Source organism: Daphnia pulex, chromosome 11 (assembly GCF_021134715.1).
Source record: "Daphnia pulex isolate KAP4 chromosome 11, ASM2113471v1".
NCBI lineage: Eukaryota > Metazoa > Arthropoda > Branchiopoda > Diplostraca > Daphniidae > Daphnia > Daphnia pulex.
This window is the reverse complement of record NC_060027.1, coordinates 1-20,117: the sequence shown is the minus strand read 5'-3', so window position 1 is coordinate 20,117 and position 20,117 is coordinate 1. Positions and strand designations below refer to the sequence as shown.

The 20,117-nt window shown below is 41.0% G+C and overlaps 4 protein-coding genes and 1 long non-coding RNA gene across 10 annotated transcripts; all 5 read right to left on the bottom strand.

Annotated features, from left to right (window-relative positions):
- Nucleotides 1-54: 54 nt before the first annotated feature.
- LOC124207109 (carnitine O-palmitoyltransferase 1, liver isoform-like) lies at nucleotides 55-5,920 on the bottom strand. Of its 5 annotated transcripts, XM_046604409.1 has the most exons (16): nucleotides 5,121-5,451; nucleotides 4,993-5,058; nucleotides 4,720-4,809; nucleotides 4,595-4,657; nucleotides 4,393-4,529; nucleotides 4,054-4,330; nucleotides 3,868-3,989; nucleotides 3,195-3,801; nucleotides 3,021-3,128; nucleotides 2,926-2,951; nucleotides 2,710-2,775; nucleotides 1,626-1,740; nucleotides 1,368-1,502; nucleotides 1,137-1,271; nucleotides 681-1,040; nucleotides 55-420 (listed from the first exon to the last, which is right to left on the bottom strand). In XM_046604409.1, exons 3-16 carry the CDS (start codon nucleotides 4,795-4,797, stop codon nucleotides 352-354), a joined length of 2,298 nt encoding a protein of 765 aa, XP_046460365.1. In that variant the 5' UTR covers nucleotides 4,798-4,809; nucleotides 4,993-5,058; nucleotides 5,121-5,451; the 3' UTR covers nucleotides 55-351. The 5 variants fall into 5 exon arrangements, with proteins under 5 accessions (XP_046460365.1, XP_046460361.1, XP_046460364.1 ...); XM_046604405.1 differs by lacking the exons at nucleotides 2,710-2,775; nucleotides 4,993-5,058 and adding an exon at nucleotides 2,283-2,351 and having other exon boundaries at nucleotides 5,121-5,920; XM_046604408.1 differs by lacking the exon at nucleotides 4,993-5,058 and having other exon boundaries at nucleotides 5,121-5,453.
- Nucleotides 5,921-6,249: 329 nt separating this feature from the next.
- On the bottom strand, nucleotides 6,250-12,114 carry LOC124207108 (protein nervous wreck-like). Of its 2 annotated transcripts, none has more exons than XM_046604403.1 (21): nucleotides 11,688-12,114; nucleotides 11,476-11,573; nucleotides 11,349-11,394; nucleotides 11,112-11,197; nucleotides 10,891-11,035; nucleotides 10,691-10,827; nucleotides 10,563-10,626; nucleotides 10,365-10,493; nucleotides 10,169-10,291; nucleotides 9,990-10,094; nucleotides 9,710-9,853; nucleotides 9,568-9,645; nucleotides 9,455-9,506; nucleotides 9,314-9,396; nucleotides 9,137-9,242; nucleotides 8,828-9,060; nucleotides 8,051-8,761; nucleotides 7,842-7,977; nucleotides 7,680-7,769; nucleotides 7,580-7,617; nucleotides 6,250-7,512 (listed from the first exon to the last, which is right to left on the bottom strand). In XM_046604403.1, exons 1-21 carry the CDS (start codon nucleotides 11,721-11,723, stop codon nucleotides 7,198-7,200), a joined length of 2,955 nt encoding a protein of 984 aa, XP_046460359.1. In that variant the 5' UTR covers nucleotides 11,724-12,114; the 3' UTR covers nucleotides 6,250-7,197. The 2 variants fall into 2 exon arrangements, with proteins under 2 accessions (XP_046460359.1, XP_046460360.1); XM_046604404.1 differs by having other exon boundaries at nucleotides 7,680-7,766.
- Nucleotides 12,115-12,180: 66 nt separating this feature from the next.
- LOC124207115 (voltage-gated hydrogen channel 1-like) lies at nucleotides 12,181-13,905 on the bottom strand. The gene is made up of 3 exons (XM_046604416.1): nucleotides 13,374-13,905; nucleotides 13,124-13,292; nucleotides 12,181-13,064 (listed from the first exon to the last, which is right to left on the bottom strand). Exons 1-3 carry the CDS (start codon nucleotides 13,638-13,640, stop codon nucleotides 12,655-12,657), a joined length of 846 nt encoding a protein of 281 aa, XP_046460372.1. The 5' UTR covers nucleotides 13,641-13,905; the 3' UTR covers nucleotides 12,181-12,654.
- An 87-nt stretch (nucleotides 13,906-13,992) lies between these two features.
- LOC124207117 (ATP synthase subunit b, mitochondrial-like) lies at nucleotides 13,993-15,390 on the bottom strand. Its single transcript, XM_046604418.1, has 5 exons — nucleotides 15,229-15,390; nucleotides 14,921-15,121; nucleotides 14,695-14,858; nucleotides 14,445-14,633; nucleotides 13,993-14,362 (listed from the first exon to the last, which is right to left on the bottom strand). The coding sequence occupies exons 1-5, from the start codon at nucleotides 15,254-15,256 to the stop codon at nucleotides 14,174-14,176; spliced, it is 771 nt and encodes a 256-aa protein (XP_046460374.1). The 5' UTR covers nucleotides 15,257-15,390; the 3' UTR covers nucleotides 13,993-14,173.
- A 1,899-nt stretch (nucleotides 15,391-17,289) lies between these two features.
- On the bottom strand, nucleotides 17,290-19,396 carry LOC124207568. Its single transcript, XR_006880050.1, has 6 exons — nucleotides 19,202-19,396; nucleotides 18,949-19,121; nucleotides 18,363-18,868; nucleotides 17,794-18,296; nucleotides 17,636-17,731; nucleotides 17,290-17,539 (listed from the first exon to the last, which is right to left on the bottom strand). It is a non-coding gene; the product is annotated as an uncharacterized LOC124207568 (long non-coding RNA).
- Nucleotides 19,397-20,117: the final 721 nt, after the last annotated feature.

The following is a 20,117-nucleotide window of genomic DNA, read 5'->3' as shown; positions in this document are numbered from 1 at the left end:
CCCACACACGTTTCCATAAATCTAGGTCAAACTAAGATGGAAGAGAAAAAAAAATGAATTAGTTTAATTTGTATTTTTTTTATTTTACCATTTTTAAAACTTATAAAACCTTTGTTACTAATTATTTTATCATCGTCTAAAAAGATTTGCATTGTTGTCTCTCCTGAATCATTCTGTGAACCCTTTTTGGTTTGATTGTGTGTGTGAACTTGATCAACTTTTATGGGGGGTTTGACAAGTTTTGTTTTGTGTTTTCGTAAAATGATTTTTTAAAAATAAAAATTCTACTCAAAGAGTGCATAGATTCACACGATGTTGTGTGTGTCGTGTGTGTCTCTTCTGGTTTCTCTTTTACAGGCCAAACAATTCCTTGATGTCAGACAGCGCCTTGGTGATTTGCTGGGCAAACCGGTTCGAATCCTTCAGCCCGAGCGAGAAAAAAGAAAAAGTCAAAATAATAAAAATACAATTACAATTGTGTTACAATGTGAAGAGAAAAAAATAAATATTTCATCATCATGAAAGGAGGGAGGGAGAAAAAAAAGGAATTCAAATGAGAGTGGAGATCGTGACTCTTTTTTTTCCTTCTCAAAGTTTTAATTCGAAAGTTGTTGCAACTGGTTGCGACCGACCAAGAAAACAAAAGTAAAGTACGAAAAACAAAAATAAATGTCTCTCACCGTCTCTGGCGAGGATCGTTTGGACGAAATGTGGAAGAAAATCAAGTTTTCGCCGGCGATGATGTAAGAGACTCCGTAGCCGTCATCGGCCACGGGTCCGAACCCGCCTCCGGCCGAGATGCAGTCGGGGTGTTTGGCCAGGTCCAATTTCGAGGTTTGCCCGTGCGGCGTCTGCGACGTCGACAGTCTCCACGGCTCGCTGAGAACCTCCTTGAGGAAGGGCGAATCCACTTCCAGATATTTGGAGACGACGTAGAGGCAAAACAAGTGACGATCGATCCCTTTGCCGCACATGGCGTCCTGATAGCCTCGCTGGTGCTGGCCGCAAGCCAATCGCAGCAACCGGATCCGCTCCTCCTTCTGCCAATCATTGAAAAAACAGATGTTGGAATACGACCGTATATTATTTGACGTAATGAATCCAGTCGGCAAGGACGAGACTCGTTAATAACTTACGCTGACGGATTCATCCATCATCGCCTTGACCCACTGGCTCGACTCGATCGTACACGGACGGACAGTTTCCGTGCGGCCTTCGCGGAACAAACGAGTCATACTCGCCTCGTAAGTCAAACTGAACCTGTTGGCGTCCTAATATCGCCCCGAAAAGAAAGAAAAAAACAATTTGTTTTTCATTACAAAAATTGAATTCCAAAACGGACCAAACGAAAATGTGTGTAGTAGTACCCGATAATAGGCCAATTGGAGGGCCATTTGGATGTAAGCGTCCGGACTGATGCGGCATTTCTTCATAAGGCCCTTGCCGAAAGCCGAATGAGCCAACAGGCGCAAATCGACGTCGTTCAGAAGCGCCAAGGCCACCTGGGAGAGGAAATTCGGTTTCAAGTGAAGGCCAAGACAACAATGGACATGCGGGGGGAAGAAACCGCAAGTGCCACCAACAGAAATTAATTTAAAAAAAAAAAAAAGTCCAGGTGTGTTTACCTGATAACTCGTTTCAATCTTCTCGATACAGGCCTCGGGCATTTCCCATTTGAGACGGATGGGCGTAGGCGGAGTGCATTCCGGGACGCCCTTGCAGTGGCCATCCTCCTTGTATCTATTTCCAGCCAAAAGAATTCCAATTAATAAACGAAATTTTTCAATTTCGAAATTCAAATTAAAAAGCGAAAATTATTGATGTGCGTGAAACTGAGCGCATGCGCTAAAGCAAAATAAAAATCTAAAAATTTCTACATGCAAAAATGCGACGTGCAAGACATTCTTTAAGGTGACATGCAAAAGAAAAGAAATAAAAGAGAGGAAACGTCGAGAAAAAATATGCTAAACCTTTAAACAATTTTTCAATTCTAAAAAAGAGAAAATCTAAAAATGGCTACCGGTTTCCAGCTTGGACCCGTTTGTCATGTAACTCCCAAATCACAAAAATCAAAGAAATGGCGTATTATACTTTCGGGTCATTCGTTTTTTGTTTTTTGGACGACACATTTCTCTCAAATGCAAACAAATCAAAAATTGTTTCTTTTTTGGGGGTGGTGGTGCGAGGTGTGTCATTCACTTTAGAAATTAAATTTTTCGTGTCATTCATTCTTTTTGCTCATTCTCGTCCGAGAAAAAGAGAGAGAGAGAATGGACCCTTACCCAGTTTGCGCCGTTTCAGCGGAGAATAAGCAATACTCCCATAGGTGGCCCATGACGGGCGCGTCCGCCCTGAAATCGCGACGGACGAGAGAGGCAACGGACAGACACAAAAACGCACACACACAAAAAGTGGCCACAGACGGACAAAAAGGGAACACCGATAGTGGCGAAATTAATGAAAAATTTCAATTAAGACAAACACAAAAAAACTAATTGTACCCGGCACCTTTTTTTGCTTGTGGTTTTTTTTTCTTTTAAATTAAAAATAAAAATCGGAGAGAAAAAGAATTAGCGGAAAAAAGGGTATCACAAAGTGCACAGCAAAAATAATTAATATAATAGAAAAAAAGGTGTGCAGAATATAAGAGATAGACACGTCCTAAAAAAGACTTGGTTTTTTTTAATGGTGGAGGGAATGAAACTTTACCGAGGGACCAGTACATCTTCCGCGATCACGAATTCCCACATGTGGGCTAAAACTGCAGCGTCGGCCCTGGTTTGGCAGGGGGTGATTTCATAACATTTTTTTGTTTGATCAAATTATGATTAAAATATGAAATTTTCATTCCCCCCAATTCCCAGAACCACCCCAATATTTGATGCAAGAAATAGACAACCAGTGAATTGAATTTGGATTACTTACCAAGAGTGTTCCGCATTAAATCCAACCTAAAAAACAAACAAATTCAATTTGTAATTAAAACGAAAAATGATTTTCCAAAATGACGAGAAACTCACGCGTCCATTTTTCCCTATGACCAGCGTGAATGACTTGTCAAACCAACGGTCGTAACCCTTGCCGTGGAGCAACGTCGCACCGAATTTGTCCAGTTGGGTGTGATCATCCTGATGCATTAAAATTAAAAAAATTAGACAAAAATATAGAGAAAGTAAAAGAAAAGATTGGCAAACCGGATCAAAGTTGAAATCGTCGTCGTCAAACGACACCATAAAGGCAGCGCCTTCGACGACGGACAAGGAAACTTTGTTCAATCCTTTGGAGAAAAATTCCTGTCGGCACTTGGCCCATGGGATGCGGTCACCGGCAGTCAAGGCCGCCAATTTCTCCTCGCCCGGCTGGATAGCAGACACGTCATCGAGGACCTTCTGCAGCGAAATTTCCAGCTCGCAAGGACGGAGCAAACGGCCCTTGTAGTACAGGGGGACTTTAAAATATTTGCCATGGCAATAGACGGCGATGTGAGTCGAATCGTCCAAGTGGATGATGCGATCCGTTTCGATCCCGGGAGCTCGGGTCGTGTTGAAGACGCGCTCGTACTGAAATGAGCACAGTGGCACCGTTCCCTGGACCATGATGGGTTCCAGCTCTGAGCGTTCGATAGCTCGACGGAAGAGCAAAGCTTCGTAAATGATGTTGGCTGCACGGGCCGCCGGATTTCTGGTCGGATGCTTGAAAAGAGTGTCTATTCCGTAAAAATTAGAGTTGACCATGATGGGAGAACGGCCACGCAAGTAAACGTATTCCTCCCACCAATCGGAAACGTAATTGGTTGACCACCTAAAATCATTCGCATTTGGTTTGATTAAAATATTTTTCAAATTAAGGAACAAACAAATGTTTTACATTCGCTTCAAGTAGAGATAGCGCTGCAGCTTTTGTCCAATACCACGAACAAATTCCAGTGACAACTTTTCCATGCGGGAGTACTGGGCGTCATCCAGCAGCGGCCGGACACTTCTCAAATACTAAATAAGATACAAATAGTCAAGCACTCATCGATATTTGTCAAATTGACAAGTTGATACAAACCTTTTCACGAGTGGAAGACAATGACGGAACGGGAAGAGTGGGTAACATGCCTTGAAACGAGTAGAGCTGCGGTTGGAAGAGGCGGAAGAATGGTTGCATGGCCAAAAACCAGGCTCGAGTAGGTAAACTGACTTGTCTACCGGCACCTCTTTCCTCGTACATCCATCCATGATACTTGAGCAACAAACCCATCAATTGTCTCAGCGAAAAAATGACTCCAGCCCAGCCGGCAAGACCTAGAATGGCTGAACACAGCACCCGATATTCGACAGAATTCCTATTTTTCAATAGAGAAATTAGTACTATTTTAATTAAAAAGTAAATCCATTGGTTAAATACTTGGGGAAGTGGACAATTAGCTTATCAGTTAGTCCACATGTCAAATCATATCCTGACTTTTCTGCACCAATAAAAACAGCCTCAGTCATAACCAGGGAGCGAAGAGAACCTGGGAAAAAGTTGGACTTGAGGTTTGTCTGTAAGGTTTAAAATTGAAAGATTAGTCGGGCACAATTGCTAGGCATTCAGAACATTTCTGAACCTGAAAACGAAGTCCCCTCTTCCTCCATGAGCGAACAGCACTTCTGGCAATAAGCCTAATGACCTGAAGTAGAAAAACCATTTTGACCGTCACAAAACAAAGCATTGCAATTGCATAGATTTTACCTCAAAGTCAAAGTTGACGTCCAAACCTTCATGGGTGATGGCAAACGAGAAGGCAACAGCTTGATGTCCCTCCGCCATCTTTCAGTGAATCTGTTGAAACCAGCAAATGAAACAAGCAATGATTACCAAGTCTGCGATTCAAATCATCCAATGAACTGCATAATCCAAGCACTAGACAAAACGCATAATACCGTGTAACGCGACCAAAGGGTATGAATAAAACCATAAAACGAACGGGAGAAAGTAGAAGAGAAACGTATGTTTACAACTTACTATCGACGTGCTGAAGGCTGTTGAACTTGGCTAATAATAAAACTGAAACAAACCAACTCGTTTCTACTACGGAGATTCAACGAAAGAAGCGATTTACACATGATTAAGCCAAGGCTGGTTTAAATTACCTGATTGAAACGTATGTAGCTCGTTGAGAGTTTAAAAATTACGGCAAATGTGGGGCAGCAGGTAAAACAACTTTGGGTTGTTGTAGCTATCTGGTGCAGGCAGACGATTCGCCGTCTGTGAGGCGAATGAATATTGGGACTCTCTTAAGGCAATGTAACGGGGCTTATGGGGGCTCGTCTTGAACGCAGAAAGCAGGTTGGTTGCCGAAATTAGGTGAAGTCACAGCACTCGGCGTTCGTGTGTTGTATAATAAAAGGTTTTTTTTCTTTCCCGGGTTGAACGTCCGGGAGAATTTCCTCTTCTCGTGGTGAATCAAGGTTGCCAAATCATCAATGGCTATTCAAACATAACACTCAGCTTTTTTTATTCCTTTTGTTAAATAATCAATCCATTCAATTGTTATTTTATGTCCTCAAAATATTTACTATCTGTAATTTTACACGTGACACAATTATTGACAGACTGATAACGGTACGGGTTTTTTTTTATTTACCATCCCAGCATTCTTTAGGAAAATCCCTGAGTTGTGGCGAATGTTTTTCCGGAAAAGAGAAATTGTTTCTATTTTGCATTCTTTTATTTGATCTTTTCAAGGTCTCACATCATATTTTCTTTCATTTTGTGCATAATTGCCTGTTGTTTTTGGCAAAAGCCTCAGGGAAGCTTAAATATAATCCCGTCGTTTCTGGCTTTGAGAATGAAACAAAATATAATCAAAGTTACTTTTGCGCGTGTCCTTCAGGACTTGTGATGACACCAGAAAGGAAATGCGACGTTTAACTAGTTATTTGCAGCCAACTCATTGTCGAGGTCATGGAGTACGACTAGCTGGAAATTTCGCCGATCCTTTAGTAGTTTAATCGAGCGCTAGAGGACTCCCATCCATGCGTGACTGTCGTGATTGTGTAGACTAAAGTTTGTTATCTTTTTTAACTATATATGTTTACTACGGTTTACTAAATGGCTAATCAAACTTAAAATCATTAAAAAATAAATGTTGCGGTGAACAGTGTTATTCCTAACTTTATCTTAATTAATGAACCTAGTTTACAAACGCGCTTCTCTCGCCTCGGGTGGCGTGATGCACCTGAATTTTTCACGCAAAAATCAAATGGATTAGACAAAGTGGGGGGGTGAGACTGTGTGTATTGGGGAATGACCAAGGTAATAAGGAGCTCAGAATTAAGAACAGTAATCTCAAATGTCAAACGACGATATAGCAGCGGATCTTACACACACACACGCAAATGAAATATTGTCACAAAATGAAAAGGAGGAGAGTATTTACGATTACTTTTTAAAAATCTCATTATTATCTGGTTTACAATTTTCCCACAGACACTACAAGTGTTAAGTTATTTTGAAATAAAAACTTGACTTGTTGTAAATCTAAAATATGACAAATGTTTGGAGAATATGGAAATGGACTAGTGAAAATAAATATAATTAATTGGAAATAAGTTACGGTTGGACTAGTTGACTCCTCTTATCTTACAAATGAGTTGACATCAGCATTGAAACACCTGGATAATAAGCAAATAGAAATCTTGTTTTGTTTTTTTTCTTTTTTCGAATTTGTTATTTGTAAAAGGGTTGGAGAATTGCCTATGTAATCGAACAGGAATTTCGCAATCGTTTTTCTTTATCGAACCAATCAAGGGATGACACCTATCAATTTTTTTTTAAACGACATGGAATCGACTGCTGGGACTAATAGAATGAGATCATCATCCAGACTAAGGGCAAATGTTTGACAAATGCCTTGAACATGTAAAAGATATTTTGACAAGCTTCTATGAAAATGAATCAAAGGAGTTGGTTTGTATATAATAATGTCCCGTTGTGCACCTGAAGAAAAAAAAACTTACTATTTTACGTTACAATGGGAACAACCCGCAAATGAAAGCCTCTCTGTGATGTTAATTATTTGCTGGACCTGAATTGGAGTGGAGAATGGAATGGTGAGTGTGTGTGTTTTTCAAAAAGGTTATTGGGGAGGAATGTAAAAAACAATTATTGCTCAATGAGCAGCAGTTGAAATGCATGAGGGCCCATACAGATAATGTGGGTTCTTCTCTAGGCGTAAGATTCCTTGGCAGTTTCCAGTTGGACAAACTCGTCGTCGAATCCTTTTCTGACCACAGTCTCGTCAGCGATTGGTGCTGGCGGCGGCAACGGTTGGTCTAGTGATGATGACGACGTTTCGGTTGTTGATGGCTCCGGTGCTGGTGGCGGAGGCGGTTCCATCTCTTCGCCGAATTCTTGTTCCATTTCGTTTTCCTTGTCGTCGGACGTCTTTTCATCTGTCGGGTTGAAACATTTGAATTCGTTTTCAACCATGGGGGTCGATGCCGTCACGATGATCTGAGTGCCAGACAGTCCGTCAGTTATCTAAAATTAAAAAAAAAAATTATTGATTTAGAATGAAATGGACTTTCAACGTTCTACCAAATGTTACCTGGCCGTTGTTGTTTCCCTCCTCTTCAGTGGGCGTGGCTAAAAAGTAAATGACAAAGAATTGATTAGGGGGAAAATTCGAATCGAATTAAAAGATTTACCTGGCTCGACGTTGATCATTTCTGAAGCAAGATCATCTTCGTCTTCATCCATTTCCTTAATGGTGGCGTTCTGGTCGAACATGTGCTCTACTTGATCATTCAAAAAAAAAATTCAATTAAGATCAGATCAACTACATGAAAATGAGGGACTATTTGTTGTACCATGATCATCAGGGAATTCCGTCTCGGGAGTAGGTTGCGTGATTATGACCCGTTCAGGAGGCAGGAGGAAAGTAGGAACAACTGGAGGGCTGCCCGGCGGAGGCACTGATTCCTCTTCAGGTGTTGCAGGCGACACCTGTGAGTCCAATCCATTACGTTAATAAATATTCTGCCATACTTGTTATCATCGAAATAATCAAATGTTTTACTTTTGGCGTCAATTCTTCGCCGTTGGGACCGCATTCTTCGACAACCAAAGAAGGGAAGACGCCTCGAGTACCGTCCGTTAGGAGCTGACCCTCCCACCATCCATCGTCGACGTCCTGATCGTGTAGAGCACCGGATCGACGGAAAATGGCGATGACTTCACCTTCGTAAAAGGTCAACTCCTCATCAGACGTGGCGTCGTAGTCGTACATGGCCCGGCAGTAGCCGATGATTCGGTTTGTTTGGCCATCAGCGGCAGGAACTGGAGATGATTCCACGACTGGGGCAGCAATGGGTGGAGGAGGTGGAGGTAAAGGAGCGCTTTCGGTCGGCCCAGGGAACTCATCTTCTTCTTCGGCGCTCATTCCTTGCTGCTGGTACGTGTAGTCGACTGAAGAAAAGGAAATTTGGTTCTCCAACGGGTAACCTCCTTCCGCTTCTGCACTAACGATTTCTTCTTCCTCTTCCTCGTGCCCTTCTTCCGGCTCGACTTCCTCCGCAATAGCTGGATGTTGATGGACGTTCTGGTTGGCGTCCTCGTCACCTCCACACGGCACCTGATCGTCGGCGTGCAGGTCCAGGTAATTTTCAGGCACGTAGCCTTCCTCTCCCTTGTAATTCCGGGCTTTGACCCATCCGTCGCCTTCGGAAAAGGCCAGCAACACTTCCAGCTCTTCGTTTTCCATCATGGAAAGCTCGTCCGCATTTTGTGCCTATTTCCCAAACGGAGGAATAAATTGAAAGATCAAAAAGGAACTATAAAAATGATATCAACGTACCGTGTAGGGATAGAACGCGATGCATTTGATGACGCTGGCATCTCCACTGGCATGCACCGAATCCGTGACGCTGCTGGCAGTTTCAATTTGTACAGACGTGGTGGTCGTGTTGGCGGCGGAAGTGTTGAGCTGAGCGGCGTCGTCTCCCCAGGCGTCGGTTGTATCCCAGGCGGCCGTCGGATCTTGCCACGTTGCCTGCATTTCAGCAATTTGCTGCTGTACCACTTGCTCGACTATTTTGAAAATCAAATGCAACTCATTAGTCATTCCAGACTGATCTGACTGGCATATGCATAATAGATTTTTTACCGAAAGCTTCGTCAGCAGCTTCTTCCTCTTCTTCATCCTGCTGAGTTGTTTCAGCACCAGCGCGAGAGCCGCTGTCGGAGAATTCAGATTCCTCGTGAGCCGATTCCTTCATTTCAATATTGAAAATAAACTTTTGATTTGAATGATTCATGAAGGTGTTTCTAAGGCAAAACATACTCGGAAAGAAAGCTGGCTAGAAGATCTCATCAATCCAAGAGTCACCAGACCCTCTGCGTCTTGAAGGAATTCATCTACTTTGACTGCACATGAATCAAATGTTAGTCAGAAATTTGGGAGGTGTGAATTTAAACAATTTACCTCCACCAGCATGAAGGCACTCCAATCGAGCCTCAGCTTTTATTTTGGCAGTCTAAGAAATGTAAACATGTCGAGATGGCTGCACAAAAGCAATATTACTACAAGTCCAATACCTCTGAGCGCCTCAATTGGTTTTTTATTTCATCGATTTTGGCGTCAATATCAGGTCCGTTGGGTTCATTCGGATCACTCTGCAGAACAAAGAAAACAATAGTAACTATACATTCAAACAAAAAGTTTGGGAAAAATAGAAACCTTCAAGCCACTCTCTTTCATGCCCTGTAGAGTTTGCAGTGTCCTCGTCGATTCTCTGATCTTTTTGGATTCTTGGGCGACACGAGATGCATATTGTTTTCCACTCTGAATCAATCCGGCACCAGCTCCGTGAGCTTGATCCACCTGTTTTTAATCAACGAAAAATTTCGAACGAAAAGTTGGTGATTATTCGACTCGTGTGTTTTGTTGACACAGACGCCATCTTTGATTTGAAAAAGCAATTATCGATTTTATTCGTTAGATGGCGAGGCAAACTGACCGTCGTGATGACGTCATTGTCACAAGGCTCAAAGTCGTAAGTGATATGCTGATTGAGAATTGGGAAGGCGTCGACGAAACAGGCCAGGTCGTAGTCGCGATTGATCTATAAAATAAATGGACAGAAAGGAAATAAGATTTCGCTAATTAGATTGGGTTGGTAAAGTAATAACAACGTACGGTTTGGGCTTGCTCTTTAATTTTGCCGAAAGAGAATTGAGAGGCGGAGCAAGTATAAAGTTCCGTCCGACTCATAATGGAAAAGTATTCGGCCACTTTTTCGTACATTCCGCCGTCTAACGTCTGCAAATTGGATTAATCAGACGAAAAATGTCAGTACGCCGTTGATCAAAAGATTGTTTATTAAAGATGGTACCTTGACGACGTTTTGCAAATCAACGTGAAAGTATCGATTCTGATGGGCGTTGGCTGAAGCAAGTTGAAGCAGGTAGGCGTTTCTGGCTTGAGTCGATTTCTCCTCACACAAATCCCTTCGACTCCCCAACTGGCCAATGCAAATATAAAATTGAATTGATCAGGATTTTTAAAAATGAACCAAACATTTGACACCTACTTTGGCCGATGTCTTCTGTAAAGAGGAAACCGACTGGAAGATGCTACCCTTTTTCTTCTTTAGCCTAAAAATAAAAACAATTTGAATTAAAATAATGGATTGAATTGCAGTTCAAATGGTCAGCATACTTTTCCTCAGCTTCACGGGCCTTGTCACGAGCGTCGTGACTGACATGTTCGTCGTCGACGTAAACTTTTTTCAATTTGTCCAATTCAGTCACGCAAGTTTGCACTTCACCTTGCACCACTTTCAATAGGTCCAGATTCTGGGGATTCATTCGTAAAAGTAAAATCTCAGGTGTCTATAATCGAAAATTAGGGGTTTTTACCTTTTTAGCCAGTTGGAGTTTGTTTTGACGGACGATTTTCACGTCGTCTGCGATTTGCGTTTGGAATATTTCGACAGCGGCCAATTTGGCCTTTGCCAATTTATCCGTTTCCTCCAGCAAAGATCTCCATATTGACCAAACCGTCCTGTAGTCAATCAAATACAATCGATTAACAATTTTTGTTTATACATCAATAGAAATATCCCAGGGTGAGTTAATACCATTGCTGGTTGATTTCGTCGTGATTCAGTTCGTGAATGGGCGGCATTTTCTTGTTGAGGTAATTGGCCGATATCTTCTGCATGGCCTGCGGGCATGTCATCAAAGAGTCAAAAAAAGAAGGGGAGAATGTATATAACATCCGTCAATCAATAGCTCGATGTATAATGTATCTATGCTACACGGCCAGTATATTATGTGTAGGGATCGATATTTCCTGTGTGTGTCTATAGGCCTACCTCGCCGTAGGATTTCTCGACGGCGCATCTTTGCTTGATGAAATTTCTAGTCATTTTCACAAGAAAAAGAAAACACACAATTAAACAGATGCACTTTATCGAATGACTTTTAAGTGTACGAACATACCGCAAGTCTTCTAGGAGTTCGCATTCCTGTTGGTGTTTCCATTGTACCTTGGACAACTGCTCCGCATGCAAATTTCTCAATACCTTTGCATAATTGCCCTGCGTATAAAAGGAGAAATTTCCCAGAAGGGGAGGCGCACAGGAAGAGAAGAATTTTTACATCACAATAGGCAGAGGAGAGAGAGAGAAGATCGATTGAAATATTATAAAAACCTTTCGCGGTGGCGGTTGTTGCTGCGTCGTCGACATTCTACACTCGTTTTGAAACACTTGAAACTCTTGGCTTGAATTAAAGTGACATCAATGTTCAGGTAAAAAATGGATTGAATTCACTTTCAACCGGAAATATGGTTTCACCCGTAAGTTCTGTCTGTCCCAGTCGGCCACTCGCCGCCAATTAATTTTTACTTTTTTCGTCGTGCGGGTGCGTTGCTTTTTTTTTTTCGCACTGACCGGGGCCCGTACACTTTTACACTCACGACATGCGAGGAAACATCGGCCGGGAGAGGGAGGCGGGGGAGAGGAAGAAGAAATCGGAAATCGATTCGGCAGTGCGCGCGCGCGCGCTTCGGCATTAAATCGCGTGAACGCCATCTGGTTGGCAAACACACAACTGCGACGATTATTCTGGATGGAAGACTCCGATGGATCCGATCCGGCTAAAAATCCGCTGAAAATAAAAAACACGAAGATTATGAGGTTCAAATTCTTCTCGAAAAATGTGTAATAACAAATAATTGCATAACAACAATACGCAAGGAATTTTAGTGGATGTATAAGCACCATGTCCCAGTTTTTTAGTTCAATGGCTCACTTGATCAAACACATAATAGCGTGATACTTAATCATCATTTGATACAGACGAACACGGCACAACCACACAGACAGACTTTAGCTAATTGCAGCTAAATTGGAATGAACAAACCGCATTGCACTTCTATTTCTAGTCCTAATTATTGGTTGAATTCTTGTTAGCCTGAGGAGTGGCATTGTGAGTTATTTCAAAATTGTCATGATTATACTTATATATGTACGTTTGCCGAACAAAGCGAGTCCCTGAAAAAGAGTGGAACGGAAAACCAACGGAATAGGGGCCAATGATTTGTTTGACATTAGCAGTGAAATGTGAGCAAATTTGTGGTCAATAATTGTCGCTAAATTAGAATTTTTTCTATTCACACTAAGGGGATGGTAGCATTACTAAATTGTCAGGTAGAGGAATGTTGTGATTCTTTAAAAGATTCTCCATTTCGGCAAGCAGTTTCTTCTGACGTTGGCAGAGTTCCCGATATTTGAGCAGTTCATCCTCGAGAACCTCGCGTCGACGTTTCTCGCATTCGACGTGCCGGACAGCCTGACTCCTCACTGAACGGACCATTCCGTTGAGGATGCGAGCCACTCGCCACAGACGTAAAATGATGAACAAGCCCAGGCCGTTGGTCGAAGAGTGAGAGTGTTGCATCAAGACGTCCAACACGAACGTCACACAAATGACGACAGTGTCGAATATTTCCCAGCCCATCCTGAGAAAGGACAAGCCAAAAGCTGCAATCTTGATGACCGTTTCTAGCAGAAACATGGCCAGTATAGCTAAGAATAAAGACATTTTAGTTTAGGTGAAATCTTTCCATGTTAAGAGCATAAATTACCTATACTGATGCTGTGCAGGACATCAGGGACAATGTAATGGGCTTCCAGGGAAACCTTGTTCCGATTTTTCATTCCATATTCTTCCATCATTCCAAGAATTCTCAGGTCCATTAGCAGTTCGGCAATCACCACCATGCAGTCCACTATTACAAAGGAAACGACAAACACCTGCAACAACAACACCAGTTAGTTTACAACACAACTCTAATCAACTCTGGGTTAATTTAAAACTCCAATGATTATGTTTACCTGAAAACGGTGAGAGCTGAGTATTCTCCTAAGCCTAGCTCTGCTGCTGCTGTCAGGCATCATTGCTAGATTGGGATCAGAGGCGTACACATGACTGGGGTGCAATACAATATCTTTGGAGAGAAGAGCATCACGCTGCTGGTCAACTTGAGCATCATTCATCAATCTCATTCCTGGATCTTGGCCCACTGTAACCATTTCAATCTGGGACTGTTGAATTCCATCAACTTCGGGGCGAGGTAGAAGCATTTCCTTAGTAGACTCCATGATGAATGAAAAAAATTTTTGATTTGCTCATTCAATTACATTCAGACATGTTTACTGCTGTCACGAGTCACATTAGAAATTTGTAAAAATAAACGCCTCAGATTTTAGAAAGATGGAGGATCGAATGTAAAACAAGACACCATTAGTCCATCAAATAAGAGAAAAAGCCAAATAAAAGTTCGCTATCATCAATAAAAAAACGTCAAGCAGACATCCTTTTTGGATAACAGTTTGTCGCGCAAAAATGGCTACAAAAGGGTTTCAACAACCAAGAAACACAGGGTTGCCGAGACCCAACTCATTAGGGATTCACGTTCCTTTCTTTTCATCGATAGTAAAATATTAATTGAAATCAGGTGGAACGAAATCACTGTATTTGGCGTGCCAACCAGACCCTTTTTTCTACAGCTGTGTACAATATTTGGCCCAATCCAAATGATCTCGTGCGGATTAGCTTTTCATTTATATTTTAGTTTTAAGAGTTTTTCAATCTAGACACTAAATGAGAACCAACAAAACAGTCGGTTCTTCGCTCAAATCCTGACGGTGTTTTGCTGGGCTAAGGATTTGATGTTGGCGATGCACTGGCTGAGAGTGGCCTTCTCCTGTTCGGGGGTGACGGCGGCACGGACGCTACGCAAGACCCAGTCAACGACGTGGCGTTGTTCCAGGTTTCTCTGGACGTTCTGAACTTCCACCTGGTAGTCCAGTCGCTTCTTGGTCTACAAATTTATAAAATTAAAATGGTTAATTAAAATGGTTAATTAAATGGGGTGATGTATTTAATTGAGGTTGATAATTTACCTCAGAAAAGACTTTGACGAGCTGTTCGCGGTAAGCAGCTTCAAGTTGAAGGGCAACGTTTTCCCTCTTGGCGTCAAAAAGCATCTTCATGCCAAGAGCTCGATCCTGTTCAACCTTCTCTGCCGCGATTCTAGCCTTAGCTTCAGCGATGGCCATATCTCGTCCAGCGTTCATTTCAGCGTCGGATTTCTAGTAGGAATATGTGAAATATCAGTTGTGGGGCTAGACGGAGAACTTTTATTTCACTTACAGCAACTTCAGCATCAAGAAATTTGGCTGTGGCAGGCCCAAGTTTCTTCACAGCGTAGATACCCATGATAGCAATGGACAGACCAGTGTAGAATTCATGTTCCATAATGTAGATTTCCTTGCTGCACAAATAGGTAGCCAAACCCAATCCAAAGGTGTACGGTCCTGATTTCAAAGACACAAAAATGTAATTTCCATCTTTTTCACACAAAATAATTAAAAGTTACCAGTAACTCCAGTCTTGGAGTAGAAAAACTGGAACCATTCATCGGGGATGAAGCCCATGCGTACTTTGCCAGGATACTCTTGACGGACTGGTCTTGGAAAGTTGACCAAATCCCTTTCTGGGCTTTCTGTTGTAGCAGCAGATGCTGCATTTGAGGTGGCCGAAGTCTGGGTCATACGAATAGGCTGAATGGCTGAGCGAACTAACCCGATCAAAGAGAAATTAGTTAGGTACTGCATTTTTACATCGTAAAAAATTTAGCATCGAGATTGAATTCCTTGATCAACAAAAAAAAGGTTAAATTATTACCCGGTTTCAATGCAATCCTTGACAGCATCTTGACTCTATTGCTGAATATTGAGGTACAATTTAAACAATAAAGCTAGACTTGAAATCCGAACACAGGGTACCGGCAGCAAGTGATAACAATGGCGGACGAGAAGAAACTACATGTTCAAGTTAAAAACTATTCAAAATGGAAATCGTTTTGTTTCTAAGTTTAAAATTCATTTTTAACTCTCAATTTTTTTTTATTTAACGAAATAAAAGACATTAATTAAAAATCCAAAATAATTAAATAAATAGCCCAAATAATAATTTTTGTTTTTCTAGTGACTTGAGTGGTGGCCTTGTGTTCCGCCGCCCATGGCCTTTTAGTCTGCACGAAATAAACAATTATCACGACTGTCACGACTGCACAATCGGCAAAGAAAAGCGGAATCGTCCAATGGCTTCCGTTTAACTTCGAAAAATGTCCACCTTATCCCGTCTTCAGATTTTTGTCGACGACGATACCAGATCAGAATATTCAGACTGTATAACAACAAAATGAAAAAGACATTTAGTTTTACTCTACATTGGTGTTTAATGTTGGTTAGTTACTACTGCCCACATGATTTAAATTGGAAAAGTGTTCATCTCTTATATTTTGGAAAAAAACTTATTTATCTAAATATGAAAAAAAACTTTTACACTTTTTCCTGTCCACACAAAATCACTTGTTGTATTTTTTCACCTGTGCATCATGTTCAAGAATCTGACAAACACACTCACACCACAAACAAAAATAATGGGAGAAAACAAAACGAGGGACATATACTGGTTCATTTCCTTGGATTTTGCCACGTATAATTTAAAAGAAAACAGAAAAAATGGAGAGTGCTGAAAATATTAGAATTTTCAATGTTGAGCCGACGTCATGTGAAAGGACTAGGGCCTTTTTGCGTGTTCTTGGCTTCGTCAATTCGTTCTGGTTGTTGCGGTCGGAATCGTTCTATGTCCATCAACGCTTCATGCACTGCACATGGCGGCACATATCCATGCGTATATGGACATAGACAGCGGGGGCATGGGCAGCGACCTGTCCTCTCGTAATCCTGGCACCTTAAACGGTTTTCCTCCTCCTCCTGACATTAAGACATGGTCGTCAATTACATTCAGAAATTTTAAAGAACGACAAAAACAAAATTACCACTGCGAATTGTGGTGGACTTGCTTGGAAAAACGTATCCATGTGTCAGGGACGGGGGTTGCGGAGGCAGCAACCTGTCCTCTCGTAATACTGGCACCTTAAACGGTTTTCCAAGAGAACGGGATTTCCGGCGAAAATCCCAGGACGGCCAGCCACTACAACGTTTTCCAATTGGGCAGTGATAGGGGGCGCAAGTGCTGGAGAAGGGGTATGTCGAGAACCACGCAATGGGGATCGAGTACGACCTCTTCCATTTTGACGACGGTCAACCCAGTTACTGCATCCTGCTTGGTCTGAGAGAGTGGAAGGTTCCCGGGACCTACGGGAAGTTCGGTCCCGATCGCCATCTGGACTGCTGGACCTGGATCGCGACTTGGGACTCTGTGATATCCTTTTGGTCCTATCAGATGACGATGTCGGTAGAACGGTATCCGATAGGACGGGAACAGAAAGTGGCTGCACCGAGGCCGTAGCAACGGATTTCGAAGACTGATGAAGAAGTAACACGGAATCAAGAAATTGCAATGCATGAAGTAAATTTAAGTTGTCTTTACCTGATTTGAAACTGAAGATTAGGAAAAAGCACGCTTGTTTATCCACTGGGCTTCTAAATCCAATTCGTCAGAACCTTCTTCGACAGACGTAATGGGAACATCTCGAAATTGCATGCGTTCCGGCATATCAGTTTTTATAATCTGTTGAATTAATGTTGACCATTAGAAGCAAGAAACAAAACTGTTGCAATAGTAAATAAAGTTTCACCTTTTCATCGAAATCAGTAAATATATAAATATAATATAATATAATATAATATAATATAATATAATAATATAATAAATAAATAATATAAATAAAACTTGATGAAAATTGGAAAAACTAAATTTGAATGCGTTCCGGCATAACAGGTTTTATAATCTGTTAAATTAATGTTTACCATTAGAAACAAGAATAAAAAAAACTATCGTAATAGTAACTAAGTTTCACCGTTGAATGGAAATCAGTATCATGAGCCTGTTCAAGTTCACTAGGGTTAATATTCATCGTGGCTAGTTTTTTGTTCTGATTTCTTTCTCACATCAACCACCTTAGTCTTTTTGCGAGTTTTCCTTCCTTCCTCATCATACTTTTCTTCTCAATCTTCTTCACCATCTGAACCAAAAGTTGAAACATTAAATTATTTAAGCAGTAAAAATATACTGACGGAATTTTCATGTTTCCTTTTCAAATTAGGAATGTGATTCATACTTCACTGTGCTTTATTTTCAATAATTTGGCTTTCCAGTCTATCTTCATTAACATTCTCTTCTTCCTCATCTTCTACACATTTGCTATGCTCTCCATCTGAACCAAAAGTCGAAACATTAAATTATTTAAGCAGTAAAAATATACTAACGGAATTTTACCTTTGCATAAATCATATGCATTGGCATCTCTCCCTCTTTCTTGTCCTATATATTTTTCATTGTTACTGACTTGGTCATCCAATTCATCGCCATCTCTTTTACTTTTGTAGTTGTTGCTCTTGCGACAATAATTTGGCTTTCCAGTCTATCTTTTCTGCCTCGGCTTTCATTAACTGAATAAATTTTACCAGATACACTCTGGCTGTTGCAACTTCCACTTTTAAGGAATTGTGGTACCCTAATTAAATTTTTTTAAAATTTATAGTATAATGTTATAGTGTAATAGTGTAGTACCTTCTGCATTGTTGTTTGTGCGACGATGTTCCATAAACATCGACCATGTTGTTGGTGGCCATAACGAATGTTTGATCCATTGCCGTTCTACGTAATTGCAAAAGGTTTTCAGTAGTGCGCCATCACGCATCTTACTTACTTCTTCTACAATGACATAGAATTGTTTCGATATTTTTTCCGCCGGCAATAGGTTTAGGCTCATCAGTTGTCTAAAGAATAAGTCATTAATTTTTATTGTCATTTTTTTTATTAATAATTATTATATATTAACTAACCTGCATACAGTTCGCATCGCATTATTATAGATTAAAAAAAGCTCAAAATCATGAAAATTTTTGTAAACTGATTTGCAATACCTTCGCCATCATCATCACTGTCAAAAGCTGCAGCTTTCATCTTTTTCAGTTTTGATTTGTCTTTTCTATCAATTTTTTCGGCAGGGAAGTAGTGTCAAGTTTGCCTTACCGAATATTGGATGAAATGAATAAAGATGAGGACACTGATTTTAGATTGCTAACCTGACTTGTATTGAACTGACTTGTAGTATGGATAGATAGAGACAGAGAGGGCCCGACCCCCTCCAAAACATTACATTGACACCAGGGGGGGGGGGGGGAAAGGGCACAAAGAATCAGTACAGTTAGGCGGGTGACAAGGGACCACCTATCGGGGGCCCCGAAGATCGTACTCCCGTAAATGGGCCGGAATCCTGGTTGTCCGGCCGGATCTCGTCGTCGGCCGTTGGGGACGTCTTTCGTTTCCAACACAATTCCTCCTCCTCCTGACATTAAGACATATTACATTCAGAAATGTTAAGAAACCAAAAAACAAAGTTACCACTGTGAATTGTGGTGGACTTACTTGGGAAAAAATGTCTTAAATTAGCACTTGGCACAGAAGCCGAACACAGGATACTTGCAGCAATGATAATAATGGCGGACAGCAAGAAACTGCTCGTTCATGTTAAAAACTATTCAAAATGGAAATCATTTTGTTTCCAACGTCTTTCGTTTCCAACACAATTCCTCCTCCTCCTGACATTAAGACATATTACATTCAGAAATGTTAAGAAACCAAAAAACAAAGTTACCACTGTGAATTGTGGTGGACTTACTTGGGAAAAAATGTCGTAAGTTAGCACTTGGCACAGAAGCCGAACACAGGATACTTGCAGCAATGATAATAATGGCGGACAGCAAGAAACTGCTCGTTCATGTTAAAAACTATTCAAAATGGAAATCATTTTGTTTCAATTTAAAAATTCAATGTTACTGTCACATTTTTTTTTAATTGTAACAGAATCATTGAATTCTATCATTTGAAACAAAAATTTTCCATTTTGAATAGTTTTTAAAATGAATGTGTAGTTTCTTTCGTCCTCTCGTCCGCCATTATTATTCCTTGCTGCCAGTAGTACCTTCTGTTTTGTTTGTAACCTGAGTCCTGACCACAGCTTTATTAGTTAAAATTGTATTTTCTCAATATTCAAACACCAAGTCAACATGCTGACAAGGAATGCATTGAAACCGGGTAAAAATTTTCACCACTTAATATTGTTGATCAAGGAATTCAATCTAGATGATAATTTTGTTACGATGTAAAAATTCAGTACCTAACTCATTTCTCTTCGAATGGGTTAGTTCGCTTGGCCATTCGCCTATTCGTATGACCCAGAACTCGGCCACCTCAAATGCGGCAGCTGCTGCTACAACAGAAAACCAAGAAAAGGATTTGGTCAACTTTCCAAGACCATGCCGTCAAGAGTATCCTGGCAAAGTTGCATGGGCTTCATACCCGATAAGTGGTTCCAGTTTTTCTACTCCAAGACTGGAGTTACTGGTAAATTTTAATTATTTTGTGTGAAACAGATGGAAACTACATTTTTATGTCTTTAAAATTAGGACTGTACAACTTTTGGATTGGGTTTGGCTACCTAGTTGTGCAAGCAAGGAAATCTACATCATGGAACGTGAATTCAACATGGCCTGTCCATTGCCATCATGATTGTCTACCCTGTGAAGAAACTTGTT

Coding starts and splice junctions, on each gene's coding strand:
- LOC124207109 (XM_046604405.1), bottom strand. CDS start 4,797: ATGGCGGAGGGACATCAAGCTGTTGCCTTCTCGTTTGCCATCACCCAT. Junction 2,952..3,020: donor TCATAGGGAAAAATGGACGC/GTGAGTTTCTCG, acceptor TTTGTTTTTTAG/GTTGGATTTAATGCGGAACA. Junction 1,741..2,282: donor GCTGAAACGGCGCAAACTGG/GTAAGGGTCCAT, acceptor GGCTGGAAATAG/ATACAAGGAGGATGGCCACT.
- LOC124207108 (XM_046604403.1), bottom strand. CDS start 11,723: ATGTCGACGACGCAGCAACAACCGCCACCGCGAAAG. Junction 9,061..9,136: donor AGCTGCTGACGAAGCTTTCG/GTAAAAAATCTA, acceptor TTTTCAAAATAG/TCGAGCAAGTGGTACAGCAG. Junction 7,978..8,050: donor GCGAAGAATTGACGCCAAAA/GTAAAACATTTG, acceptor TTGGACTCACAG/GTGTCGCCTGCAACACCTGA.
- LOC124207115 (XM_046604416.1), bottom strand. CDS start 13,640: ATGGAGTCTACTAAGGAAATGCTTCTACCTCGCCCCGAAGTTGATGGA. Junction 13,293..13,373: donor TCAGCTCTCACCGTTTTCAG/GTAAACATAATC, acceptor TTGTTGTTGCAG/GTGTTTGTCGTTTCCTTTGT. Junction 13,065..13,123: donor CCTGCACAGCATCAGTATAG/GTAATTTATGCT, acceptor CTTTATTCTTAG/CTATACTGGCCATGTTTCTG.
- LOC124207117 (XM_046604418.1), bottom strand. CDS start 15,256: ATGCTGTCAAGGATTGCATTGAAACCGG. Junction 14,634..14,694: donor TTCTTGATGCTGAAGTTGCT/GTAAGTGAAATA, acceptor TATTCCTACTAG/AAATCCGACGCTGAAATGAA. Junction 14,363..14,444: donor TCGTCAAAGTCTTTTCTGAG/GTAAATTATCAA, acceptor ATAAATTTGTAG/ACCAAGAAGCGACTGGACTA.